Source organism: Ictidomys tridecemlineatus, chromosome 9, assembly GCF_052094955.1.
Source record: "Ictidomys tridecemlineatus isolate mIctTri1 chromosome 9, mIctTri1.hap1, whole genome shotgun sequence".
Classification (NCBI taxonomy): domain Eukaryota; kingdom Metazoa; phylum Chordata; class Mammalia; order Rodentia; family Sciuridae; genus Ictidomys; species Ictidomys tridecemlineatus.
Window position 1 is genome coordinate 38,798,807 of NC_135485.1, and position 24,793 is coordinate 38,823,599.

At 37.7% G+C, this 24,793-nt stretch overlaps 2 protein-coding genes across 20 annotated transcripts in view; one reads left to right on the forward strand and one right to left on the reverse strand.

Annotated features, from left to right (window-relative positions):
* Scfd2 (sec1 family domain containing 2) overlaps window positions 1-6,082 on the reverse strand; it is a 371,756-nt gene extending 365,674 nt beyond the window's left edge. For 2 of the 4 annotated variants that reach the window (XM_040292423.2, XM_078021291.1), the window contains exon 1: window positions 5,100-6,081. In XM_040292423.2, the coding sequence (XP_040148357.2) occupies window positions 5,100-5,937 (838 nt within the window). In that variant the 5' untranslated portion in view covers window positions 5,938-6,081. Of the gene's footprint in view, window positions 1-5,099 lie in introns of all 4 variants that reach the window. The other 2 variants (XM_078021292.1, XM_005319998.5) reach the window with 2 other exon arrangements.
* A 10,413-nt stretch (window positions 6,083-16,495) lies between these two features.
* The window catches only part of Fip1l1 (factor interacting with PAPOLA and CPSF1), a 70,084-nt gene continuing 61,786 nt past the window's right edge, over window positions 16,496-24,793 (forward strand). For 4 of the 16 annotated variants that reach the window (XM_005320002.3, XM_005320004.5, XM_005320006.5 and 1 more), the window contains exons 1-5: window positions 16,497-16,838; window positions 17,948-17,992; window positions 18,085-18,124; window positions 21,537-21,594; window positions 22,908-23,011. In XM_005320002.3, the coding sequence (XP_005320059.1) occupies window positions 16,754-16,838; window positions 17,948-17,992; window positions 18,085-18,124; window positions 21,537-21,594; window positions 22,908-23,011 (332 nt within the window). In that variant the 5' untranslated portion in view covers window positions 16,497-16,753. Of the gene's footprint in view, window positions 16,839-17,947; window positions 17,993-18,084; window positions 18,125-21,536; window positions 21,595-22,907; window positions 23,012-24,793 lie in introns of all 16 variants that reach the window. The other 12 variants (XM_005320003.5, XM_040292413.2, XM_040292420.2 and 9 more) reach the window with 5 other exon arrangements.

Genomic DNA, 24,793 nt, shown 5'->3' on the forward strand with positions numbered 1-24,793 from the left:
AGTGAGACCCTGTCTCAATAAAATGCAAAACAGGGCTAAAAACACAGTGGCTCAGTGGTCAAGTGGCCTTGAGTTCAATCCCTGATACCAAAAAAAAAAAAGTTAATCTTTAATCAAATAACTTTGATTTAAAAGTTCAAATCAAGCTAGACTTCAGAAGAAAAAATTTAAATCCCAAAATTACCATCACTGCCTAACTTTTGATTTTGAATTTGAAGACTATTAACCTAGAATTCTAGATAATCTCAAGAGCCAGACCCTAATATTCTAGTAATGCATGAACCAATTCTTCCTTTTAATTGTATCTGGAGACAATCCAGAAGCCAGAGCAGGCCACAGAATAGAGTGTAAATCCTCTGTGCAAATATGCCTGAAGCCTGGGTATCTAAGCTCCTGGGTAGCCTGAACATGGTCAAAGCAATACAGAATCAAAGGGATAGACAAATATGTGGTCACTTACTTCTCAGAAATTTTAACAAACATTCCATATGTTTTAAGTCCTGAGAATTTATCAACTGCTTCAGGAGGGCAAGGACCTTGTCTGTCTTGCTCACCACTGAGACTTAATGTTTATTTCCTTTTGGTATCTATATGAAATTGCTATCAAGTGGTATAAATTGAAATTTCAGCCAGACTCAGTGATGTGCACTGTAATTGCAGTGGCTAAGGAAGCTGAGGCAGGAAGATCAAAAGTTCAAAGCCAACTTCAGCAACTTAGAGAGGTCCTAAGCAACTTAGCAAGAACTTGCTTTTTCTTTCTCTTTTCAGTTGCTGCCTTGAATCTACACACACACACACCAAAAACAAAACAAAACAAAACAAAAACCTCCAATTTTGTCCCTTGGAGCAATGCCCTTTCAATAGTGAATAGTTTCACATGATTTCATGAACCTAATATCTCCCCCCATAACAACCTGCCTAACTAGGTAAATTCCCTAATTTAAAAGACACTCTGGAAGTCAGACAACTAACAGAAGAATCCTTAACCAATGTACAGAAAGTGAGGACTTCACAATAACAACATTTACAACTCTCCCTTGACAATTCTAAAAACAAAAGTAACAGAACTTAGACGTTTATAGAAATACTGAAGCAGGGCTGGGGATATGGCTCAAGTGGTCGCACGCTCGCCTGGCATGCGTGCAGCCTGGGTTCGATCCTCAGCACCACATACAAACAAAGATGCTGTGTCTGCCGAAAACTGAAAAATAAATATTAAAAAAAATTGTCTCTCTTTAAAAAAAAAAGAAAAGAAATACTGATGCAGTATTTTCACACCTGTATAGCTACTTAATGTTCATACTTTTTTCCAGTAAGAAATAAATCTTGAGCCTTAATTTCTTTGTTGTTAACTAACCTAACTTGTGAGAACATCAAACAAAGTAATGTGAAAGTGATTTTTAGCCATAAAATACTCACATGATTTGATTAATTAATATCACAATTTACTTTCTTCAGTTTTATTGTGTGCCCAAACTACAAAATGAAAGAATATTAAGAATCTGTACACCTTAGTGCATACCTACTGTATCTGTGGGAATGACTAAAAAATCTCAAAAGCAAATAGAATGTGTGCTAACATGTATAAAAGTTTAGTTGGCAGCAACTATTAATCCACTTTCATTCAACAAATATTTGATGAATTTCTATTGTTTTCAAAGTTCTCTTCTGAGTGCTGGCAAATAACTATAAATTAAATAGAGCCCCTCCTGCACAAGCTCGCCTTCAGGTGGGAGGAGACAGGCAATCATCACTTGGCAGTGCCAGGCAGTTGGAAAAGCTATAACAAACAAAGCAGGGCGAAAGGATTAGAGAGGACAAAACAAATGGTCAGAGATGGTCTCTGAGGAATGAGGAACAGGCACTTGATCAGAGACTCAAAGAAAGTGAGATACAAAATAAAGTGGATGCCTGAAAGAACATTCTAGGCAGAGATACAGAGGAACTTCAAAAGCCCTGAACCTGGGGGATGGGGCTGCAGCTCAGTGGCAGAGCGCTTGCCTATGCATAAGGCACTGGGTTCCATCCTCAGCACCACATAAAAAGAAACAAATAAAATAAAGGCATTCTGTCCATCTACAACAACAACAACAAATTTTTTTAAAAAAAGCTCTGAGATTGGGACATGCTTGGCATGTCTGAGGAGTGACAAGGTGGACAGTGTATACCCAGAGTGTAGGTGTGAGGGGAGATTAGAGAAAATGCATGACATGCATGGTCCTGAAAACAATGGTAAAGACATTAAATTTAAAAGTAGGCGTCAGATGGGGCTGGGGTTGTGGCTCAGTGGTAGAGCGCTTGCCTAATACTTGTGAGGCCCTGGATTTGACCCTCAGCACCACATAAAAATAAATACATAAATAAAGGTATTTTGTCCTTTACAACTACAACTAAAAACTAAAATAAAAAAAATAAAGGTAGGTGTGACAGGAGGCTATGTAAGGACTACAAGCAAACAAATGGAATGTCAGATTTGTGCTTTGATGAGATTACATAAGAAACTGGCTCCATGGACTACTTATCTGTATATTTTTTGAATTTTTATACATTTTAAGCTATTTATTTTACTGTTCTAATACTTCTTTGAGGTTTAAAAAAGGAATGCTGATATTTGAACACTAAATTTGGTGATGTAGAAATCATTGGGGGCCCTGACAAAGACAGTGTCTGGAAAGTATTGGAAAATAAAAACCTAATTTAAGAGGAGTTGAGGGACAATTGAACCAAATGATTGTGGAGACAGCAAATATATAAACTCTTTCAAGTCTGTTATAAAATGAAGCCAAAAAAAAAAATCCCCAAATGGATTGAAGTTGGAGAAGCAATCAAGGGTCAAGAGAGGAGATGTTCTCTCCTGTTTGGATGTAATGGTGAAAATTCAGAGAAGAGGAAAAACTTATTTGACAAAGGTAAATTTATGAGAAGTAAAAATAGAGAGGGTCTGCATAGGTGAAAAAGTCGATGTTTGTAGCAGAGACAGTATATTCCTTTTTTTCTCTCTAATGGTACAGGGGGATTAAACCCAGGGGTGCTCTACCACTGAGCTATACCCCCCAACCTTTTTTGTTTTATATTTTGAGACAGTTCTCACTAAACTACTGAGGCTTGTTTCAAACTTGCCATCCTCCTGCCTTAGCTTCCTCAGTAGCTGGGATTACAGGTGTGCACCCTGCACTTGGCTACTTGCCTTTTTAATATAAAGGAAGAAAAGAAAAATACACGTGTAGAGATATAGAAAAGTTGGTAGAGGCCTGGGATGTAGCTCAGCGGCAAAGCATTTGCTTGCATTCACAAAGTCCTAGGTTCAACTCCCAGTTACAAAAAAAAAAAAAAAAGATAAATAAATAAAAAAGAAAAGGTGGTATTTGGTGATAGAAAATAAGGAAGTTTTCTAATTGCTTCTGTTTTCTCAGTGACTCTACAAGCAAGAAAGTTGAGCGTGAGTTGGGGATGGGGAAGAGATCTAGAAACTTCCCTTGGAGAAAGTATGAAATGATTGCTATTGCGTGCCAATTTTGTTTTTCCATGGGTCCTTATTTTCTAAGTCTTCCTTGACTGCTTTATGCTACCACTTTTACAGGGAAGAAGCTATGCTTACTTCATTTATTCTATATGTGGAAAAAAAAGCATGTACAAAGATTAGATATCGAAGACATAAAAAAGTTATTGCTATGATGCCGAGCAGCCAGAGCACTGAAGTCTTAGAGGAAAATGAAAAAATATACAAACTTCCTGATTAACTATGAAATAATAAGTCACATTTTTGGCATACAGGAATAGATGCATAAACATTTATATAATTCATTAAATATCTTAACAAGCATATACTCATCAAGTATTATAGTTTTAATCCTCTAAGCATCCAATTATGTTACAATTATTACTTATATTTAAATTACAGTTTCACATTGGACACCTGGTTTTCCCAGTCGAATAAATTTCCACCTCAGTACTACCATTGCTTCCCATTTTATGATCTAAAAATTCATCTGATTAAGGTAAAAAACTCAAATACTTTATTATTGTTTATATAACTTCTTTCACCTTTTTAATTGCCTACTAAAGGGAATGCTTACCAATGTTAGTTTCCTGAGTACTCTTCCTAAACTTGTATGACTAGCATTTACTACTAGTAGCATTGTATCTACCTAGTTACAGAAAAATAAATGTAACCTTTGAAAATAAATGCACACGTCAAGTATCACAAAGAGTTTTTCTTTAGCCAATTTCAAAGTTACATTTGTCCCTTATGTGTATAAATATTTAATACATTATTATGATTGAGACTACATACCCAATTGTTAACAGAATGTAAACTAAAGAAAGATCCAGGAGTGGTGGTATACACTTGTAATTCCAGCTACTCAGAAGTCTGAGGCAAGAGGATCACAATTTCAAAGCCAGCCTCAGAAACTTAGTGAGACCCTGCCTCAAAATAAGAAAAAATAAAAAGGGCTAGGAATGTGGCTCAATGGCTAAGCGCTCCTGTGTTCAATCCCCAGTACCAAAAACAAACAAACAAAAAACCTAAGAACAAATTAATAAATACCTGAAAACATTTATGTACTTCTGTTTCATCTAATTTACTAGGAATATTTATGGGTAGTCTCATCTTTTAACATTTACAGGAAACTAAACTTCAACTGTCCATTATAATTTCATGTTTTGCTTTATAGTTTTCCTTCCCCTGTGTCATCTAACACCTCTCCAATAGATCAGAATCCTCTTATGAAAGATTTTTGTAAATGTTGGCATCTTGAAATTTTAGAAAGCTTCCAGGTGGACAGTTCTCCGTGTAAGCATAATTCCATTCTCCAGTCTCATGCACAGGCAGTTGTTTTAATATGGCAATGAATATAGAAGCTATGTTTACCCATTATGCACACTCAACAAACTGTATTATAATTGCTAACTTTCTTTTCTTGATCTCCCTTCTAAACTAAACTCTAAACTCTGAGCAATCAAGGACTGTGTCATTTAGATCATCTTTGTCTCCTCAATCTCACATATAGTGAGAGGCCAATAAAACATGCTGAATCAATGAAAGTGTCTGCACTATAGAGAGTGAATATGAATAACTCCATAGCAATGCCACTTACCTGTGAGATCCAGAGTTCTATCCACAAAGATCACAGATGCCCTGCCTGTAGCATTCTTCCTTCTGTTCTTGGCAGGAGCATAAGTGGCCAGATCTGCAGCGATGATCCGACTGAGGGAACCCACAGCAAAACACTCTTCACGTACCCCTAAATGCTCACACAAAGAACTGAGACCCGACACCAGGCACCTGATCTGCAGCAGCAGCTTTGGAGTCAGGGTAGAGGCATCCACCTCACCCAGGCTTCCCAGCCTCCTCTTGTCCGGTCTAGCACTATTAAGGAGATGTACATCCTGGGGTAGCAGTGGGAAAAGGGAAGCAAAGGCCGGAGTTAAGGCTAGGTACGGAGCAGCAGGGGCGAGCAACAATGGGACGTGCAGCACCTCGGCTGTGTAGTTCATGTTTCCCATCCATTCACACAGCTTCTCCTCCAGCTGCTCGAACACCGGATGCTGCCCCTCCAGCTCGGCAGCTGCAGCCGCTGGGACATGGTTAGCTGTAAGGTGGACAGCGTGGCTCACTGCTGTGACCACCACACAATACTGGAAGTGACTGCGGCATATTATGTCTCTTATGGTCTCCACAGTCCGACCTTTCAGCAGGCAGCTCAACACAAACACTGCCTTGGGCTGCTTGACTCCTCCACCAACTGCATCAGACTCGAACTCCCTCAGGTGAAACTCGGGACCACCCACAGCCTCTAGGAGCCGCGTGGATCCGCAGCCCCAGTGCAGGCTTTCGGCGCAGGCGGAGTCCAGGTAGACCACAGCCCGTTTCACTTTGGCCAGCACCTGCTCCCAGCCTTGCTGGGTGAAGGACAGCACGCCCGGGGCACTCATGGCCGGGATTCGCAGGCTCGGGAAAACTCGGGTGCAGGAACTTCTGGCAGAACTCACAGCTTCCGGAAATTGGGTGTCCTCAGACTTTGACAGTCAACACAGTACACGTGGTCCTGTCTGTGACGCGCCTGGTGACCGCGCATGGTGATGACGTCACTGAGCACTGATTGGCTAGTTAGGAGGCTAGAGGAAGGGTGGGCGGGACTGGGAAGAAATGGGCGGGGCTCCGTGGCCCTGGACTTCAGCGAAAGTTCCGGAGAAGAAAAGGGGCTGTCTAGGAAAGAGCTGAACTACGCAACCTTTGTCCCCATCTGTCTGCTCAAGTTACCTTTCCGTGCTCCCTGAGAAGTCTTAGGAATAATAAAACCTGATCTGCAATTTAATATCTTTCTCAGATATGAACACCTCTCTGAAATTACAGCCACTTTCCCCATATAAAAACAGCAACTGCTATGTAGTAATTTGTAGTTGATAGGCTGCTATCACACGCGTTGTTGTGCACACAAGCCTGTTTTTTGGTGGTGGGTTTGTTGTTTTGTTTTTTTTTACTTTTTTTTAGTTGTATGTGGACTCAATGCCTTTATTTATATGTAGTACTAAGATAGAACCCAGTGCCTCACCCTTGGGAGTCACTGAGCTACAACTCCAGCCTGCAAACAAGCCTCTTAATAAACCCGATTTCCCTCCACCTTTTCACCTGCATCTCATTATCACTAAATTTTGACGTGTTTCAAAACTCCTAGAAACTAGTTCTACCTCTCCATCCTTGCTGTCACATCACTCAGCAATATCACTCACCTGGACTAACACAATGATTGTCCCATGATTTCCCAGTTTTCCATCTCTTCCACCTTGGATTCAGGTTTCTTCCTAATAAACTAAGATGGTCCTTCCATTTTACTGCTTCAAAGCTTCACCTGGTCTAGTTGCCTATAGGATATATCCACACTCCTTCAAAGTTACCAAATCCTTCATGATTTCTCAATTTCTCTGCACTCTTTCTCCCAGCCTGGAACATTATGTACCTGCATAACAAAATCAACGATTGACTCTGGACAGTTTCAAAGGCTCAGTTTGTTCAACTAATACTTATTAAACACTTAAGTGAAATCACTGTGCCAAACTCCAAGATGAAATGATTAATAAATCATAGGACTCACAAAGAATTTGCACCTGATAAACTCTTACCCTAAAAAACCATTCCAATTATACATTCCATGTGAGGGTTTTCCTAACTCACTACCTCTACTACCCTGTCCTCTTCTTTTTTTTTTTTTTTAAAGAGAGAGTGAGAGAAAGAGAGAGAATTTCTTTAATATTTATATTTTAGTTCTCGGTGAACACAACATCTTTGTTGGTATGTGGTGCTGAGGATCGAACCCTGGGCCGCAAGCATGCCAGGCGAGCTCCCTACCTCTTGAGCCACATCCCCAGCACCCCCTGTCCTCTTCTAAGTCTGCTAAGTACTTGCAACATCATTGGGTAAGTTTCCACATACCTATTTTCCTTAACATCTATTCTACTAGATTATGCACTAGACACCAAGGAATCCCCCAAATTAGAAGAGAGTATGTGTTCTATAAGTGTTTGTTGAACGCTCAATTAATTACTTTACATAGGGCAAAGGGGAGGGAGGGGAAGCGGGGTATAGGGTATGGGTATAGGAAAGACTATGGAATGAGCCAGACATCATTATCATAAGTACATGTATGAAAACATGAATGGTGTGACGATATTTTGTGTTCAACCAGAGACATGAAAAATTGCATTCTATTTGTGTAATATGAATTGAATTGCATTCTGCTGTCATATATAATTAATTAGAATAAATAAATTTAAAAATTAAAAAATCCATATAATAAATATTCAGAAAACTTTTAATGAACTTGTCAGTGTTCCAGACCCTGTGTTGGGTATTCAGGATATGAAGAGAAGTAAGCTAATCCTTGTCTTCAAAAAGAATTATACTGAAATAAAAGAACTCATACCAAGTGCAATAAAATATCACAGAAGCAATGATTTTTAAAAATACATAGGAGTTACTAGGGAAAGGAATAATAAATTCTGATTGAGTGAAAGAAAAAGGGAAGTGGTCAGAAGAAGTTTCATATAGAACATGAGTTTTTAGTTTCCTTTAAAGAAACCAGGTGTATAGCAGGTGGACAGGATAGGGAGGAGTATTCCTGGTAGCCCAGGCAGAAAGTGCAACATGAAAAAAGTTGTTGAGATATGAAACTGCAAAATGTGTTATTTGGAACTACAAAGAGGTTATTTTAGCTGGAGTGCACTGCATAAAAAAAGGTCTAAGAAAAATATGAACACGTAACTAGAAAAGGAACAGACAAGATCATGAAGCATCTTATTTTCTATTCTAAATAGTAGCAGCCAATTGGAAACTGTTGAGGTCTTTGGGTAGAAATTGCTTGTTTACCTCTGGATCTTATTTACTTATTTATTTATTTTGGTACCAGGAATTGAACTCAGGGACAATCAACCACTCAGCCACTTTCCCAGAACTATTTTGTATTTAGAGACAGGGTCTCACTGAGTTAGTTGCTTAGTGCCTCGTTTTTGCTGAGTCTGGCTTTGAATTCACAATCCTCCTGCCTCAGCCTGCCACTGCACCCTTCTGCCACTGCACCCAGCTCAACTCTACATTTTAGGAAAATAGGTTAGTTACCAACAACAACTATAGCGAAGGGTTTTAGGGATAACAATAAAAGAGAATGATAGAGGGTGGTGTATAAAGAGATGTTTAAAAAACAATGCCAGGGCTGGGGTTGTGGCTCAGAGGGAGAATGCTTGCCCAGCATGTGTGAGGCACTGGGTTCAATCCTCAGCATCACATAAAAATAAATAAATAAGGATGTTGTGTTCATCACTAAAATCTATATACATATATATATATTTATATTTAGTTTATATATATATATAGTTGTAGTTGAACACAATCTCTATTTTATTTATTTATTTTTATGTGGTGCTGAGGATCGAACCCAGCACCTCGCACATGCTAGATGAGCACTCTACTGCCGAGCCCCAGCTCCAGCCCCCCAAAAATATATTAAAAAAGATATCCTGTCTACTTATAACTAAAAAATAAATATTTTAAAAAATAGTGCCAAAAGGTTTGGTGAGTTATCTAGCAGAAAGAAGGAGGCAGAAGGAGAATGTTAGGTTAGCACCCAGTGTGTGGATCACTGGTAAATGACAGTGAATTATATTTGAAAAATCAGAAAAGCAGCAGATTGGGGAATAATATACTGAATTCAGTTGGAACATTTTTTAAATTATGGGAACATATGCATATCATAAAATTTACCATATTAGCTATTTTAAAGTGTATAGTTCAAGAGCATTAAGTACATTCACACTGTTGTATAACAAATATCCAGAACATTTTATTTTGCAAAACTGAAATCCCATACAATTTAGACAGTTCTTCATTTCTTTCCCAAGCTTCTGGCAACCTCCACTCTACTTTGTTTCCATTAGTTGACTACTTTAGTATTCCACATAAGTGGAATCATACAGTATTTGATTTGTTGTCTTATTCTAGTTAGCATAATGTCCTATGTTCATCTATGTTGTAACATGTGTCAATATTTATATCCTTTTAAAAATTGATTAATATTTAATGGTATGTATATATAGTATCTATCCATTCACCTGTTAATGGACATGAGTTGCTTCCACCTATAGGTTATTGTCAATAATACCGCTCTGAATGTGTATACCAATCTCTATATCCTGTCTTCAATTCTTTTGTGCATATACCTAGAAGAAAAAATGCCGAATCATACAATAATTCTATTGTTAATATTTCAAAAAACATTAGCTCTGTTTTCCACAGTAGCTGCAACATTTTATATTCTCAATGACAATGCACAAGGGTTCCAATTTCTCCACATTCTTTCTGACACTTGATACTTTCTGTTACTTTTAAAGTGGCCATCCTAATAGATATGGAGGCATATTGTTTTGAAGATATTTGAGGGACATCTGGGTAGAAACATCTAGCAAGACATTGGATATATGATTCTGGATTGCAGGAAATAAGTCTGGTATCTGGGGAGTCATATGGTATGCTTGAGTTAGCTTTAAAGGAGCATGAAGAAGAGAGACGATAATGATAGAAAACAAAGCAATTTCTCTGGGCAGGCAGAATTACAGTCTGTGTGAGAAGCCATGGGGGAAAAGTGTTTCCAGAATAGCATGATCCATGGTGGCCAAATATCAGAGAAGGGGAAAAGGAGATAGAATCTGAAAAGAATACACAGGATTTGAACCTGTGCAGGAAGAAATTACAGACATGATGAGGAGCAACAGGGGTGCAGGTATAATCTTTCCAGGCTTCATGGTACAATCAGGCAAAAAATAATGGTGGGCATGTAGTATAAAAAGATGAGAAATTATGTCCTTGTCAATAAATTGTATAATTGAATATCAGTTTAAGTGAAAAGTAGGGTCATCTTTCTGCTAAATATTTTCTTTCTTCTTTCTTGTGTGCTCTGCCATTTAGCCACACCCCCTTTACAGCCCCTGATCCTTTCTAATAAAATATGAGATTTCTGGGAATGCACACTAAATGAACAAAGGTAAAGATTGAATTAAATGCATCATTGGGAATCAGATCTGCAAGAACTGGAAAGGAATAAGCATAGAGATTGTCTCAGTTCAAGCTGCTAAAACAGAAATACCATACACTGGATAACTTGAGCAATAGTGATTTATTTCTCACAGTCCTGAAAGCTGGGAAGTCCAAGATCAGAGTGCTGGGATTGACCAGTTCTGGTGCGGAACCTTTTCCTGGTTTGCAGATGGTTGTCTTTCAGCCATGCTATCATGTTGCAGACAACAAAGAGGAAGGGAGCAAGCTCTCCTGTCTTATGACAGACATGATATTCCTCCCTATCCAGGATGGCTTCTTTTCTCCCCAAGGACCATCTTCAAACACCAGCATATGGTGGATTAAAAGGTTTCAACACAGAAATTTTTTTGTGGCGGTGGGGGCCACAAACATTCAGTCCATAGTAGAGATGTGAAGGAACAACACTACAATGTTGACAAAAGATGGTGAAGAATGGGGGGATAGGGAAGATCCCTAAACATTACTTAATGCATAGCCTATGTAGCCTCATGAAACTTTAGGACATACCAGACCATGAAAGAGCTTGTAGGTCCCAAGGATTTGCATTTGACATGTCAGAGGAAGCCATTGAAGGGTTTGTGTTACTTGAATTTCAGTATGGTAGTAGAGGTGGAGAGAAGGCAGATTTGGGATATATTTTGTATATATTTTGGATATATTTTATTTTTTTAATTTTTTTTTAAAGAGAGAGTGGAGAGAGAGGGGGGAGAGAGGGGAGGGGGGGGAAGGAGAGAGACAGAGAGAGAGAGAGAGAGAGAGAGAGAGAGAGAGAGAATTTTTAATATTTATTTTTTAGTTCTCGGCGGACACAACATCTTTGTTGGTATATGGTGCTGAGGATCGAACCCGGGCCGCACGCATGCCAGGCGAGGGCGCTACCACTTGAGCCACATCCCCAGCCCTGGATATATTTTATGAGAAGACCTAAGAGGACATTGCACAGTATGAGAGAGGCAGATGAGGGAAAAAAAAAAAAAAAAAGAGAGGAAAGGAAAAAAATGATTCTTTGGGTTTGTGTTGACATCATTATTTGAATAGTGATTACTAATATGAAAATGGTGTTTTAATCAGCTTTTTTTTTTCATCTGTGGCCAAAAGACCTAACAAGAACAATTAAAAGAGAAAAAAGTTTACTTGGAGGCTCACTGTTTTAGAGGTCTTGGTCCAGCGGCTTCATTCTTCAGGGCTCCAGGCTCCAGGTCAGGCCAAACATCAGAGCAGAAGAGTGTGGCAAAGGGAAGCAGGTCAAGACCTCATATCAGGAAGCAGACTCTACTCACCAGACACAAAGAATATACCTCAAAAGCAGGCTCCCAGGGCCCCATGGCCTCCAGCCATATCCTACCTGCTGTCAATTACACCTAGTTAATCCCATCAGGGGATTAATGTACTGATTGGGGGTTAAGGCTTTCATAGCCCAATCATTTTACCTCTGAACCTTCTTGCATTGTCCCACATGTGAGCTTTTCCAGACATCTCATATCTAAAGCATAAAGGAAATCTGGGGAATATGGCAATAGGATAGGACAAGCTTGAGAAGGGAATTCACAAATTCTGTTCTGAGCATAAGTTTGAAATGCCTATTAACTATCAAAAAGATTCATCTGATGAAATATCTGAGTGATGCTGAGAGTCCTGAGCTCAAGAAGTGAAAACTGCAGGTAGGAATTTGAGAGTCTTTGGCTCCCAATGATGTAGGTGGTACTAAAAGTCATGTAACTGGATAAAATGTCGTTGATATGCAGGGTAGACAGAAAAGAAAGCCCCCCCAAAAGTAATTTGTCTCAGATGTTATGGTGGAATAGAATAAATTCCTGCTAACATGATCTGCTTAAGACTGTCACAGTTACCTTATTAAAATGTGATTTGTACTTCTCTGCTCAAAATAGTCAGGAATTCCTAAAAAAAAAAAAAATCAAACATATTTCCCTTAACCTTATTTCTAAGTCCTCCATATACAGGATCAGTGCTTGGCTTTAGGATTCACTGACCACTTTCCATGTGATGGACATTATGAGACAAGATCTGGTGACTACACAGATTAAAACAAAATTTTGTTCTCATCCTTAAAGGGCATACCCAGTTTACATTAACAGTGTATATGTGAATAGGAGACAACAGAACTTTCTAGAAACAACTATCGATACAAAGTGTATAAAGGATGTTAAGATGCAGAGGAGGATGGCTAACTGGAACTAATTCATCACTAAAGTACCAAAAAGAAGACAGGAACAACTCTGCACAGGTGTAATTATTCTGGTTGTTCAAACAAGGATAGGCCTAGAAAAATAAATAAATAAATAAATAAATAAATACAACTAAAAAAGAAAAAGAAAATGTTGGAGGGGTGGTGAGGAAAGGCGTAACCCATAACATGGCACCTCCTGGCCTCTAACTGGTCAATTTCTTTGATGTTTGCAACTTCATTTAACTTTGTTATCCTTTTAAGCACTGGTTATAAAACATTACTATATCAATTTACTGACATGAAACTAAAGAACATTGACACTTAAGTGACATATCTAAAGTTGGCAGCAAATAGGACAATTGTGCCCAAATGCCATATCCATGAAAAACACCTTTTTGAGTACTATATTTCCACAGGCTGGTTGCTGTGCAAGACCTTTTATTTTGATTCTCAACTCTTGTCATCATTTAGCCACCATTTAATCATTTTAATGAAACATTCCTTGAGAGTGCTTCTTAGGGATAGATACATTAAAATCAGATTATTATTATTATCATCATCATCATTTATTTATTTATTGGGATGGAGGGTCTTGCTATGTTGCCCAGGTTGTAAACTTGTGGGTTCTAGTGATTCTCCCTTCTCAGCCTCCAGAGTAGCTGTGTACAGTGGGGCACCACCATGCCTGGCTTATTATTTTTGCCAAGAAATAACAGATCACAAAAAACAATAAAATACTAAACCAATATGATCAGAACAAATGTAGTAGTTTGATAAGGTTATAGTTTGCCGCAGTCTGGCTGGGCACAAAATCACGAACCACTCAAGCAGGAACAAACTTTATTTCTAAAACTCCCGAGAAAACCACGCACATGGCCTTCTTCTGGGACACACCACACCAACCAGCAATCCCTCCTCCGGAAATCCCTCCTACCGAACTTCCCCAACCATTGGGTACTCTCGGGGGAATCCCGCAAGAGCTCCAAAGTAGCAGGCTGAGGCGGACAGCAGGGGTCTAATATCTAATTGAATGCACATCTTAACAATATCATTATCATCTCAATGGCTTGCTGGCATCACCTTTCAAACAAAAATGCCATGCATCATTCCTACTGGCTAAGGCTCTTAGCAATAGTGTATAGGGTGGGAGGAAGTATATAAAATATCTTCAAACTATGTATCTTTGACCTCCCCCCTCGGTGAGTAAGCAGATAAAGACACCTTTAACTAAGGAAGTGTAGTCATGCCAGAAACTCAGTTTGGAAGCAAGGAAGGAAGAGGCCTTTTAAAAGTGGTTATTAGTGATTTATGGGCTTCTCTGCTTATAGAAATGTTCATTTTCAAAGCTAAGCTCAAATGCTAACCTCTACCATGAAGGTGATCTCATGCATCAATTATTCTTCACCAATTCTTTAGTTCAGTTTAAGCAATGCCTTGAAAGGGAAGCTGCTTTCAGGCAGCTGGGAGACGAAAAAAGCCCCTCAGTAAAAAGCAATTGGTTCTCCCATGAAATCACCCGTCATTAGGGATTTTTAGAATAATAAACAAAGAAAACCTTCATTCCATTTCTTTCAGCAAAACCAAGAAGGTCCATTTGGTGTTTTGTACCATGCAAGAAATGGAAGCAACAAACAAGATGCCCTGTTTGAGGGAGGATTAGGTCTAATGAAGAGTCTGAACTGTACAATGTGACCAACTCATGCCATGGAGGAAGCACAAGGTCTAGACAGGTGATTAGCTCTGCCCTACTTATTCTCCAATACCACTGACCTCATCTACATTTCATCATCATTTCAATCCAGGTATATTTGGATTCTTTGAACATGCCAAGAATTCTTCTACCTCAGGGCCTTTGCACTTCCTAATTCCTTTGTTAAGTCTATTCACACAGGAATCCACAGGGCTTACATCCTGTTTTCATGCAGGACGCAACACTTATATCACTCATTAGAATAACTTTTTCAGACTACTGGATATAAATTTGCACCATCCCTCTTCATCACATTTCTCTGGACCTTCTTATAGCTTATTCTTCATAATTCTTAATATTTTTGTTGTTGTTGTTGTCTGACTCTCAAAAGAACGAAAGCCCCAGGAAAGGAAGGACTTTTTTTTTAACCCACTGCTAAATCTATGTAATTTTAAAGAGTTCCTGACCCTCAGTAGACTTTCCACAAATATTGACTGCATAAGTAAATAAATGGGAAGAGATGAAGTGACATTCAGGAAAGATTTTACAAAGGTAAACAGAATTTAGAAGAATGTAAGGAATTGCTTTCAACAAAGTAGGTAGAGTTTCATTCAAAGACAGAGAATTAAAACCACATGGCTTGTTTAAATAACAGGAGATGGTGTGGAATTGGTGGGGTGTAAACACTTCCACCTTTTCCTTGAGGGAAAGTTAATTGCTTACCACCCTCTGTCTTTCTCAATAAACTGAGAGCTTTTTAAGGGCAATCCTGTTTTACTCACGTAAACAGAGCAAGTACCAATAGACTGTGGAATAAAGAAACAATATTTATTCATTAGAAAACACACAAAAAAAGTCTGTTCATTGATTTGTACAATCAAAATAGATTTCTTTCTGTTGAAAAATGAGTATCCCACTTGAAACTTGTAGAATTAAGGGAATCTTAGAAATATCTAATTCAGCTTTCTCACTTTGTAGGTTGATTACCAAGGTCATACAACCAACTGGTTAAGAACTGGAATTCCATTTTTAACACAACCAATGTCATCTTGAGGCATTATTTATCAAAATAAAAACTACCCATTCTTATGATCCAACTTGAGGAAACACTTGGATAAAACTTCAAGAGACCACAAGAATCTTTATTGTAGGATTTCTTTCTTCTGCCAAAAGATTTGAATGCAATCATGTGCATCAATAGCGAAGTAGCCATACTCACTTTATGATAGCCATGCTACAGATTTTTATCAGCTTAAAAAAGGACACATACTAGGACTGGGGTTGTGGCTCAGCGGTAGAGCACTTGCCTAGCACATGGGAGAGGCCCTGGGTTCCATATTCAGCACCACATAAAAGTAAATAAAATAAAGGTTAAAAAAAAAAGGCAGGGTACATATACTAAAATTAAAATGATCGTCAAGACTTTAGTAGGTTTAAAAAAAAAAGAGCAAGTCACAGGATGTTAAGAGTACTATACTATGCCTTTTAAGGCTCCTCAGCTTCAAGTTCTTCCAACAAGGCACCTGAAGTAAATGTACGAAAAAATTCAGAACAATGCACAACAAACAAAAGGGTGACCTCTGAAGTTGAGGGTAGTGGATAAGGCGGTCTTTGACCTCGACTTCAATTATTATTATTTTTTAAACAAGGGGAATGTATTTTTCATGACAATTTTTCTTCGGTTGGCTTTTTAAATTAATTTTTCGAGACACCAAGTGTAGATGATTTCTTCTCTAATGAGCAACTTTGGCCCGACAGGTGACAGTGACGATTCGGTATCCAGCGTGCAACATGTCAAGAACGAAACAAAAAGCCTTTAGGAAAACTTAAGTAACTAAACGGGACGTCAAAGCAAACAGCAGCAGACAGAAAACACACAATGGAGTGGCAAAAGCCCAGAGCGATTGGAGGGAAGGCTGGGGGAGGGGAACCAAGCGGACGCAGGACGCCCGCGAGAAAGCCACGCCGAGGACGCCGCGGGCCTCCGTCGGGGCGGGGCCGACTGCATTGCGCATGCCCAACCGGGCCCAGGTGCAGCCGCCGCGGAAGCCCAGCCACCTAGAGGCGCCGCGCCGCTTAAGTGCCGCTGCGCGTGCGCAGGCGGGCGGGCGCAGGAATCTTCATCTTTGCCGCCTTCGCCACCGCCTTCCCTGGATTTGGGTCTCGTGCTTTTTTGGTTCGCTCACCTCTGGGTTCGCGCCTGTCTCGCGCCCCGGGACAGCGAATCTGGGGAAGGGGTTGGAGGGGGCTGTTGATCGTCGTCTTTAAATTGTGAGCGGGGGCGGCCATGTCGGCCGGCGAGGTCGAGCGCCTAGTGTCGGAGCTGAGCGGCGGCACCGGAGGGGATGAGGAGGAAGAGTGGCTGTATGGCGGTACGGAACTTCCTGTCCCTCTCTCCCGGGTCTCTCGGGCCTCCCCTCTCTCGGCCCGCAAACGGCCGGCGTCTCGGTCCCTCGCGCCGCCGCCGTGGGCCTCCCTGGGAGCCTGTCGGGCCTGCGGAGGCCGAGCTCGGCGTGCGCGCCCCCCGCCCCGCGGCCTCCTCCGCGCAGCCCCGGTCCTTGACCCCCTGTGCACCACCGCGGCGGTGGAGGACGTGGGACCCGGGCCCAGCTCGACTGTGAGTCCCGCTCATCCGCCTCTTCCCGAGGCCTCCAGGCCGCCTTGCCTCCTCTCCCTTTATTCTTGATTTTTCTATCGATTTTGGATTGTCTTTGGTGCATCTCTTGGTGCCTTCTCGTCCCTTGCTTTTAGAAACAGTCATTGTGTAATGATAGCTAAATAAAGTTAATGCTGTGAAACTAATGTCTTGTTTCTTGATGGTCAGTTTGTATGGAATGCACCTGCAAGGGTACCTCCTTGTCTGAAAGTCATACTTTAAAATTATTATTTAAAAGACAGGAAAAAAAAATAGAGATGGAATGAATACATTATGGCCCACAAAGAAAATCTCTGTCTCCTGTGTTAAGGTGAAGTTTTTTTTTTTTAAGAGATTACTCTTTAATCCACATCATAGAAGTTCATGACCCTTGGGTTTATAATTTCCGGTGTCATCTCATGTATTTTCTTTCTCCTCAAAATAATGCATCTTGTACTTTTTGAAGAGGACTTATTTAACATCTGGTTTTAAAAGTCATAATCCTTGTCTGGTAGTGACTCCAGATTTGAAACCAAACATTTGTTCCTTGACTAAAAAGTAAATTCTCTATTGCTTTAGAAGAGTACATTAAATCTGCATGTTGGGCACCATGCAGCTCCTCAATGATGTAAGTTTGATAAACTTGTAAAAAAGTACATTCTTTTGTGGAGAGATTTAGCTTTAATACTTTGAAATGTGAAAGTGTGGAATTTCTTTTATGAAGATCTGGAAATCTTCAGTACCTCTTAAGCTTATTTTTATAGCAGTAAAGTCTGACTTTTTTTCCATGAAAGACGTATCTTGTTTAGTGATTATAAGGTGATCTAACTTTGGATATGCTTATAGGCCCATGGGACGTGCATGTGCACAGTGATTTGGCAAAGGACCTAGGTTAGTGCTTGTGATGATCACTTCAGATTTTCATAATACTGCTTTCTTTAAGCTTGGTTTATTTATTTATTTTATTTTATTTTATTTGGTAGACGAAAATGAAGTTGAAAGGCCAGAAGAAGAAAATGCCAGGTTAGTGAAATTTCCTGCTGATGCTTGTACAGATTGTGTGCTAAAGTAGTTCTATCAACAAATTGTCAAGGTTGTTATGATTATTAGCTTGACTATAACATTCTGACTAAAGGTTGGAGGATATTCAAGACCTTGTCTTACACTAATTCCATCTTATTTGCTAGTAGCTTACAGGATAGTTTTTAAAGTTGGGATTTGAATACTTTTTAAGTAACTTAAGTGAGCTTAATAGTGGTGTATACAGCATAATCACTGCACTATTGAGGAAAATACTTTAACATTTAAAGAAATTATGAAAATTATTGCTTTTATAATATTTTTTAAAATTTCAATGTTTTATTTAACTTCAAAATAGAATTGACAAATTTTTGGTAAGGTTGATTTTCTTAGTTAAATTATCAGGAAGGTATAAATAACATTTGTAGAATATATATGGGGAACAGAAATTTACTCCAAATTTCAAAGCACCTCATATAAGTACATGGTTATACTGACTTTACTCTGACTGTACCTTAGTACTCTAAATCATGGAGGGAATAGTTTTAAAAAGAGCACTTAAGGAATATTTGGATTTTTAAAAAGTAAGGAAATAACTACCCAGTAGGATGGCTATAAAACAAAAAGATAAAACAAGCGTTGGTGAGGATGTGAAGAAATAGGAATCCTCATTGTTCCTTATTAAAATACCTCTGAGATTATAAAATGGTCCCGTTACTTTGACAGTCTAATGGTTTCCTCAGTGAAACAAAGAGTTACCAAATGATCCAGCATTTCCACTCAGAAGGTAAAATATACATCCACACAAAAACATGCATGTGAGTGTTCATAATAACAGCCTTATTCATTGTAGTCAAAAATTGGAAACAATCTAAGGGTCCATAAACTGATGAAATGATAAGTTACATGTGTGTACCCATATAACGAAATACTGTTTGACAGTGAAAAGAAATGAACTATTGATATGTTACAACACAGAAGAAATTTCACTTCTGTGAAACATTATGGCAAGTGAAAAAAAAAAAGTCACAAAGGACAACATGTTACCTCATTCCATTTGTGTGAACTGTTCAGAATTAGCAAATCCATAGACAGGAAGATTAATAATTGTAGGCTTGGGGAAAATGGAAAGCAACTGCTGATACACAGAATATTTATTTTGGAGGTCCATGCACATGTTCTAGAGTCAAATAGTTATGATGATTGCACTGTGAATACGTTAAAACTCATATAATTATACCCTTTAAGTGGATAAATGTGAATTATATCTCAATAAAGCTGTATAACAAAATAGATAAGGAAGAAATGGAAGTGGAAATAGTTTAGGAAGAGCAGAAATTACAGTTTTTCCTCACCCAAATATACCCCTATATTTCACTCAATTTGTTATGTGAAATTTAATCATTTAGTTTTGAAATTTATATATTCAGCTCAATTTCAAATCCTATTCCCAACCACAAAATTGGGATTAATATATAGTTATGAAAGTGATTAAATATTTCTTTAATTAAGGAAGCAATTAGTTGATTACTGGGTATAGAGCTGTAATCAAATATAGTCTTCATACCATGGTTTTTTGTTAGTTCTTAGCTATAATTCTCAAAATTTCTTTTCTTTTTGAACTTTAACTCTAGTATACAGCTTGATAAAATTTATTGAAAGAATCCTACTTGCTCTTAGTGTCACTATTATAATTTATTCATATTCTTTATTAAAACTTCATTTGGAGAGCTAATGCATTTAATTCATCCTGTTGGGGATGGGACCTGACCATTTTAATAGTGGTGGTTAATTAAAACTTCTGAGAGAATTCCCTCGAAGAAAGGAGTTCTGCCAAAACTAGTATCTAGTTTGGTACATCACTGCATTGTTCTTCCTGGGTCCCTGCTATTGCAGTTTGCCCCCACTTCTTTGTGACTGGTTCATTGCTGAAGCCTCTGCCCTTAAACTGTTACAATACACTGTCTCTGGTTCTTCTTCTTCTTTTTTTTTTTTTTTTAAAGAGAGAAGGAGAGAGAGAGAGAGAATTTTAATATTTATTTTTTAGTTTTTGGTGGACACAACATCTTTGTATGTGGTGCTGAGGATCGAACCTGGGCCGCACGCATGCCAGGCGAGCGCGCTACCGCTTGAGCCACATCCCCAGCCCTGTTTCTGGTTCTGTTGTTAGGTTTTATCTGTCCAAGTTTTGACTGAATATAGTATCCTGTTTTGTGACACAAAAAGCAAATGAGTGTTCTCTCTCCTGTACATGCATGCACACACTTATATACACCAGAAAAAAACAGCTAACACTTAAGTCTGTTTAGAAATTTATTTAAGCAGGAAGTGGATATACTAATGAATTATAATGGAAAATGTCTTAGAAATGCTACTAATTTTTTCTGGAATTTAGACCATTTCACTGCTTTGTGCTTTAGTTTTCTTATCTATGAAGTGAAGTGGTGGCTAGTTTCCACTGTTGAAATCATAATTATTCAATTACCCTAGAGTATTGAAAGTGTTATTTGTTGGTTAATGGATCTTGAGTCTCTTAACAGTGTGTTTTATTGTTACATTGTATATAGTTTTTGTTGTGAAAGGACAAATTCAAGTATTAACTGTCCATATAAAAGACTAGTCCTAGGGGCTGGGGCTGGGGCTCAGCGGTAGAGTGCTGGCCTAGCATGTGCGAGGCACTGGGTTTGATCTTCAGCACTACATAAAAATAAAGATATTGTGTCTAACTACAAAAAAAATAAAATAAAAAAAGACTAGGCATGGGACTGTTAATAATATTACATTGGAGGACTCTCTTGCATGAAGATTATTTTTTTTAATATTAGAATTTTGGCTTTTATATAACAAAGGATATATCCAATAATACTGATGAAACAGGAAACCAGGCAGAAGTATGTTATGTTAACTAGATACTAAGAGGTATCACAAATCTGAATTTCATGGGCAGGAAGGAAAAGGAGAAATTATTACACAGCTCTTGGCAGTTATGATATTACCTTGCACATGAAATGTACTATAAAGATTTATGATAAGGAAAGTTAAGTATGCTGCATATTTTTAAAATCTAAAAATTATATTTCGTCATCAAATTGTAATTTATTAACAAATTATCGAGGCATTTCCGTTTCCTACTTCTGTTTTTCTTATTGGTGGTTGTGATGAGGGATCCCAGGGCTTTATGATTGCTAGACAAAACTTTAAGCTACACACCTAGCTCTTTAATTGCTGAGTACTGTTTTATGCAAGATATTAAGAATAACCCAGAATAAGACAGATTTTATGATCCTTATTTTTATTATCCATCAGAGACATTAATTTAGAATTGTGTAAAATATTAGTATAATCTGTGTGTATGTTAGTATAATCTCTCTGTACTTGAAAAGCAGTATTTGACATGTACTTATTTTATCTGTAGCGCTAATCCTCCATCAGGAATAGAAGATGAAACTGCTGAAAATGGCGTACCAAAACCGGTAACATAATTATAAGGCTTTGAGATCCATTTACTTTCCTGTTTACAATTTTTGTCAGTAACTTCACAATTGACTTGAAAATAAAGCCAGCATTTAACATGATGTGCAGTATCTTGTGTGATTTGGCCTCTCCTTGCATTTGTTACTTCTTCTGGTACCATCAAAAGTATATATAGGAGTTAATGAAGAGAATAAATAGTGGGAAGAGACTTCAGAGGAAATAATAACATGCAAAAGGCTTGATGGTTATTGCTTTCAAAGAACTGAATAATAGATTACCTGAATGGATCATAATTTGATTTTTTTTTTTCCTCTCAATTACATTTTGGCAGTGCTGAGGATTGAACTCAGGGCTGCACACATGCTAGCCATGCACTTTACCACTGAGCCACATAGTTTGATTTTCAAAGCAAACATTGAATCTTACCACCGAAGTTTAACTATTGTGAGTTTTTAGCAGTGCCTTTTTTTTTCCTTCTCCATAGATGTGATGGTCCCTGACTTCATGCCTATCAAATTGGTATTTTGGAAGGTCTTAAGAATATTTGTACATTATATTAATATTTTGCTTGGGTGATATACTTATTTACTGTTATGTAACTGTGGACTTAATAGTCTATTTTAGAGCCATAGTAAAACCTTTATAAGTGGACCTACTTTAACTCAGCGGAATAAGAGGTTCCCTCAAGCATCTTTAGGCAAGAGCCGTTTTAGGTATAAATGAATGCCAAGAGTAATCCAGCTGCTCCTGTACTATTTGGTAGTTTTTAAGCTTGACACTGAATCTTAAAATTATTTTCCTTTTATCCATATTTTTGTTAAGAATACTTTTTAAGGGGCTGGGGTTGTGGCTCAGTGGTAGAGTGCTCACCTAGCACATGTGAGGCCGTGGGTTTGATCCTCAGCACCACATAAAAATAAATGAATAAAATAAAGGTATTGTGTCCAACTACAACTAAAAATTATTTTTTTTAAAAAAAATATATTTAAAAAAATAATTTTGTGGATCTCTTATTTTGCCTTAGATTCTTTTTATAAGAAGGGCAGTCATAAATAGTAAAACAAAAATGAGTTATTTGCCAAGAGAAGGTGATGCTGAAAAAAAGACTTATTGTACAGAACACCAAAGTTATAACTGAGTTGAAATACAGATATCAGCTTTATAAGCTTGTAACTTTTTTCTCTAAAACTATATCTCAAACAGGATGGTTTTATTTGTAGTTATTAAAACAGACCAAGTAAAAATAGTAAAATAAAAAAAATTTGTTGTAGACTATTGAATGTATTTTAAAAAATGTTTATGTTGGTTATAGAAAGTGACTGAGACAGAAGATGATAGTGATAGTGACAGTGATGATGACGAGGATGATGTTCATGTCACTATAGGAGATATTAAAACAGGAGCACCACAGTATGGGTAAGTTATTTTTAATTAGGTAATATTTATGTGAAAGCTGTATAGCAAAGATATATGTGATTATATCAAGTTGTCAATGTTGATTTCACTGTTTTACATTTTCTATTTTAATGTGATATGAAGGAACTCTTGTTACAATTTTACTGTGAAGATATTTCTTTCCTAAAGATTAAGTTAATTAGTTACATGGAAGCAGTAGTTTTGATTTATGGCATTTAAAGTATTTTCATAAAAGAATTCGAATGCTGTGAATTTGTTGGCTATAATTGGAAAATTTTGAATTGTAATTTGCCATTAATTCTTTCATATTATTACTTATCCAAATCTTAATTTAGATTGTTTAATTTTTTTGTCTAGTAAAAACTGTATCGAATGATTTTATTCTTTTATTGCTGAGTAATATTTCATTGTGTATATATGCCACATTTTTTTATCCATTCATCTATTGAAGGGCATCTAGGTTAGTTCCACAGTGTAGCTATTTGAATTGTGCTGCTTAAACATTGATGTGGCTGTGTCCCTCCCTGTATGCTGTTTTTAAGTCCTTTGGGTATAGACCAAGGAGAGGGATAGCTGGGTCAAATAGTGGTTCCATTACCAATTTTTCAAGAAATCTCCATACTGCTTTCCATATTAGCTGCACTAATTTTTGCAGTCCCACCAGCAGTGTATGAGAAATCATGGCATTTGCAGGTAAATGGATGGAGTTGGAGAAGATAATGCTAAGTGAAGTTAGCCAATCCCAAAAAACCAAATGTTGAATGTTTTCTTTGATGTAAGGAGGCTGATACATAGTGGGATAGGGAGCTGGAGCATGAGAGGAATAGACGAACTCTAGATAGGGCAGAGAGGTTGGAGGGGAAGGGAGGGGTCATGAGGTTATTAATGATGGTGGAACATGATGATCATTATTACCCAAAGTACAGGTATGAAAACACGAGTTGGTGTGAATATATTGTGTATACAACCAGAGATATGAAAAATTGTGCTCTAAATGTGTAATAAGAATTATAATGCATTCTGCTGTCATATATACATAAAAAAATCAAATGTATTTCTTTTTGTTTTTTGTAATTATTTTTCAAATTAATTATCCATTATATTTCACAAACTGGACCAAGTAAATGACTGTTCCTGACTCATTGAGCACATAAGGAATATGAAAGGATTGAAAGAGAATGCTCTAAAGTATAGATTGAGATTTTTAGTTATGCTGGTAGAATTAAGAGTCAGTATTGTTTGTTTTTCAGATTGTCTACATAATATGATTACTAAAGCTTGTACGTTGGACACATAAAATAACCACATTAATTTTACTTTAGTTTATTAAGGAGCCTTATCTGGAATCTATATCTATCCATATACTTTTTAATACTTCTTCAGTAGAGCCATTTTTTACAAAATCTTTAATTTCAGGAAACTTGAATGTTGAAATTCAGTAATTGTCATAGACAGCTTTGCATTATGATAATAGCTACCTATTTGGTTTAAAAATCTTAGCAACATTTTAGGAAACAGAGTAGAGAAGAGACTCAACTGCTTATATTAATGCTGGAAACTCATTCCCACTTGAAAAAGTAAATAATTACCGGTGGACTGTAATACAGTACTAGTAGGTCTTTGTTCCAGTAGGTTTTTACTATCTGCATTATGATGATCATTGTATGTTTAGTAGATTTTGTTGTATTGACTTATTTGTATTTGTAAGTTAAATCTGAGTAGCAGTTTTTGTTTTGTTTTTGTAAGATAAATCTGAGTAGCATTTTTAAAAAATATTATGAA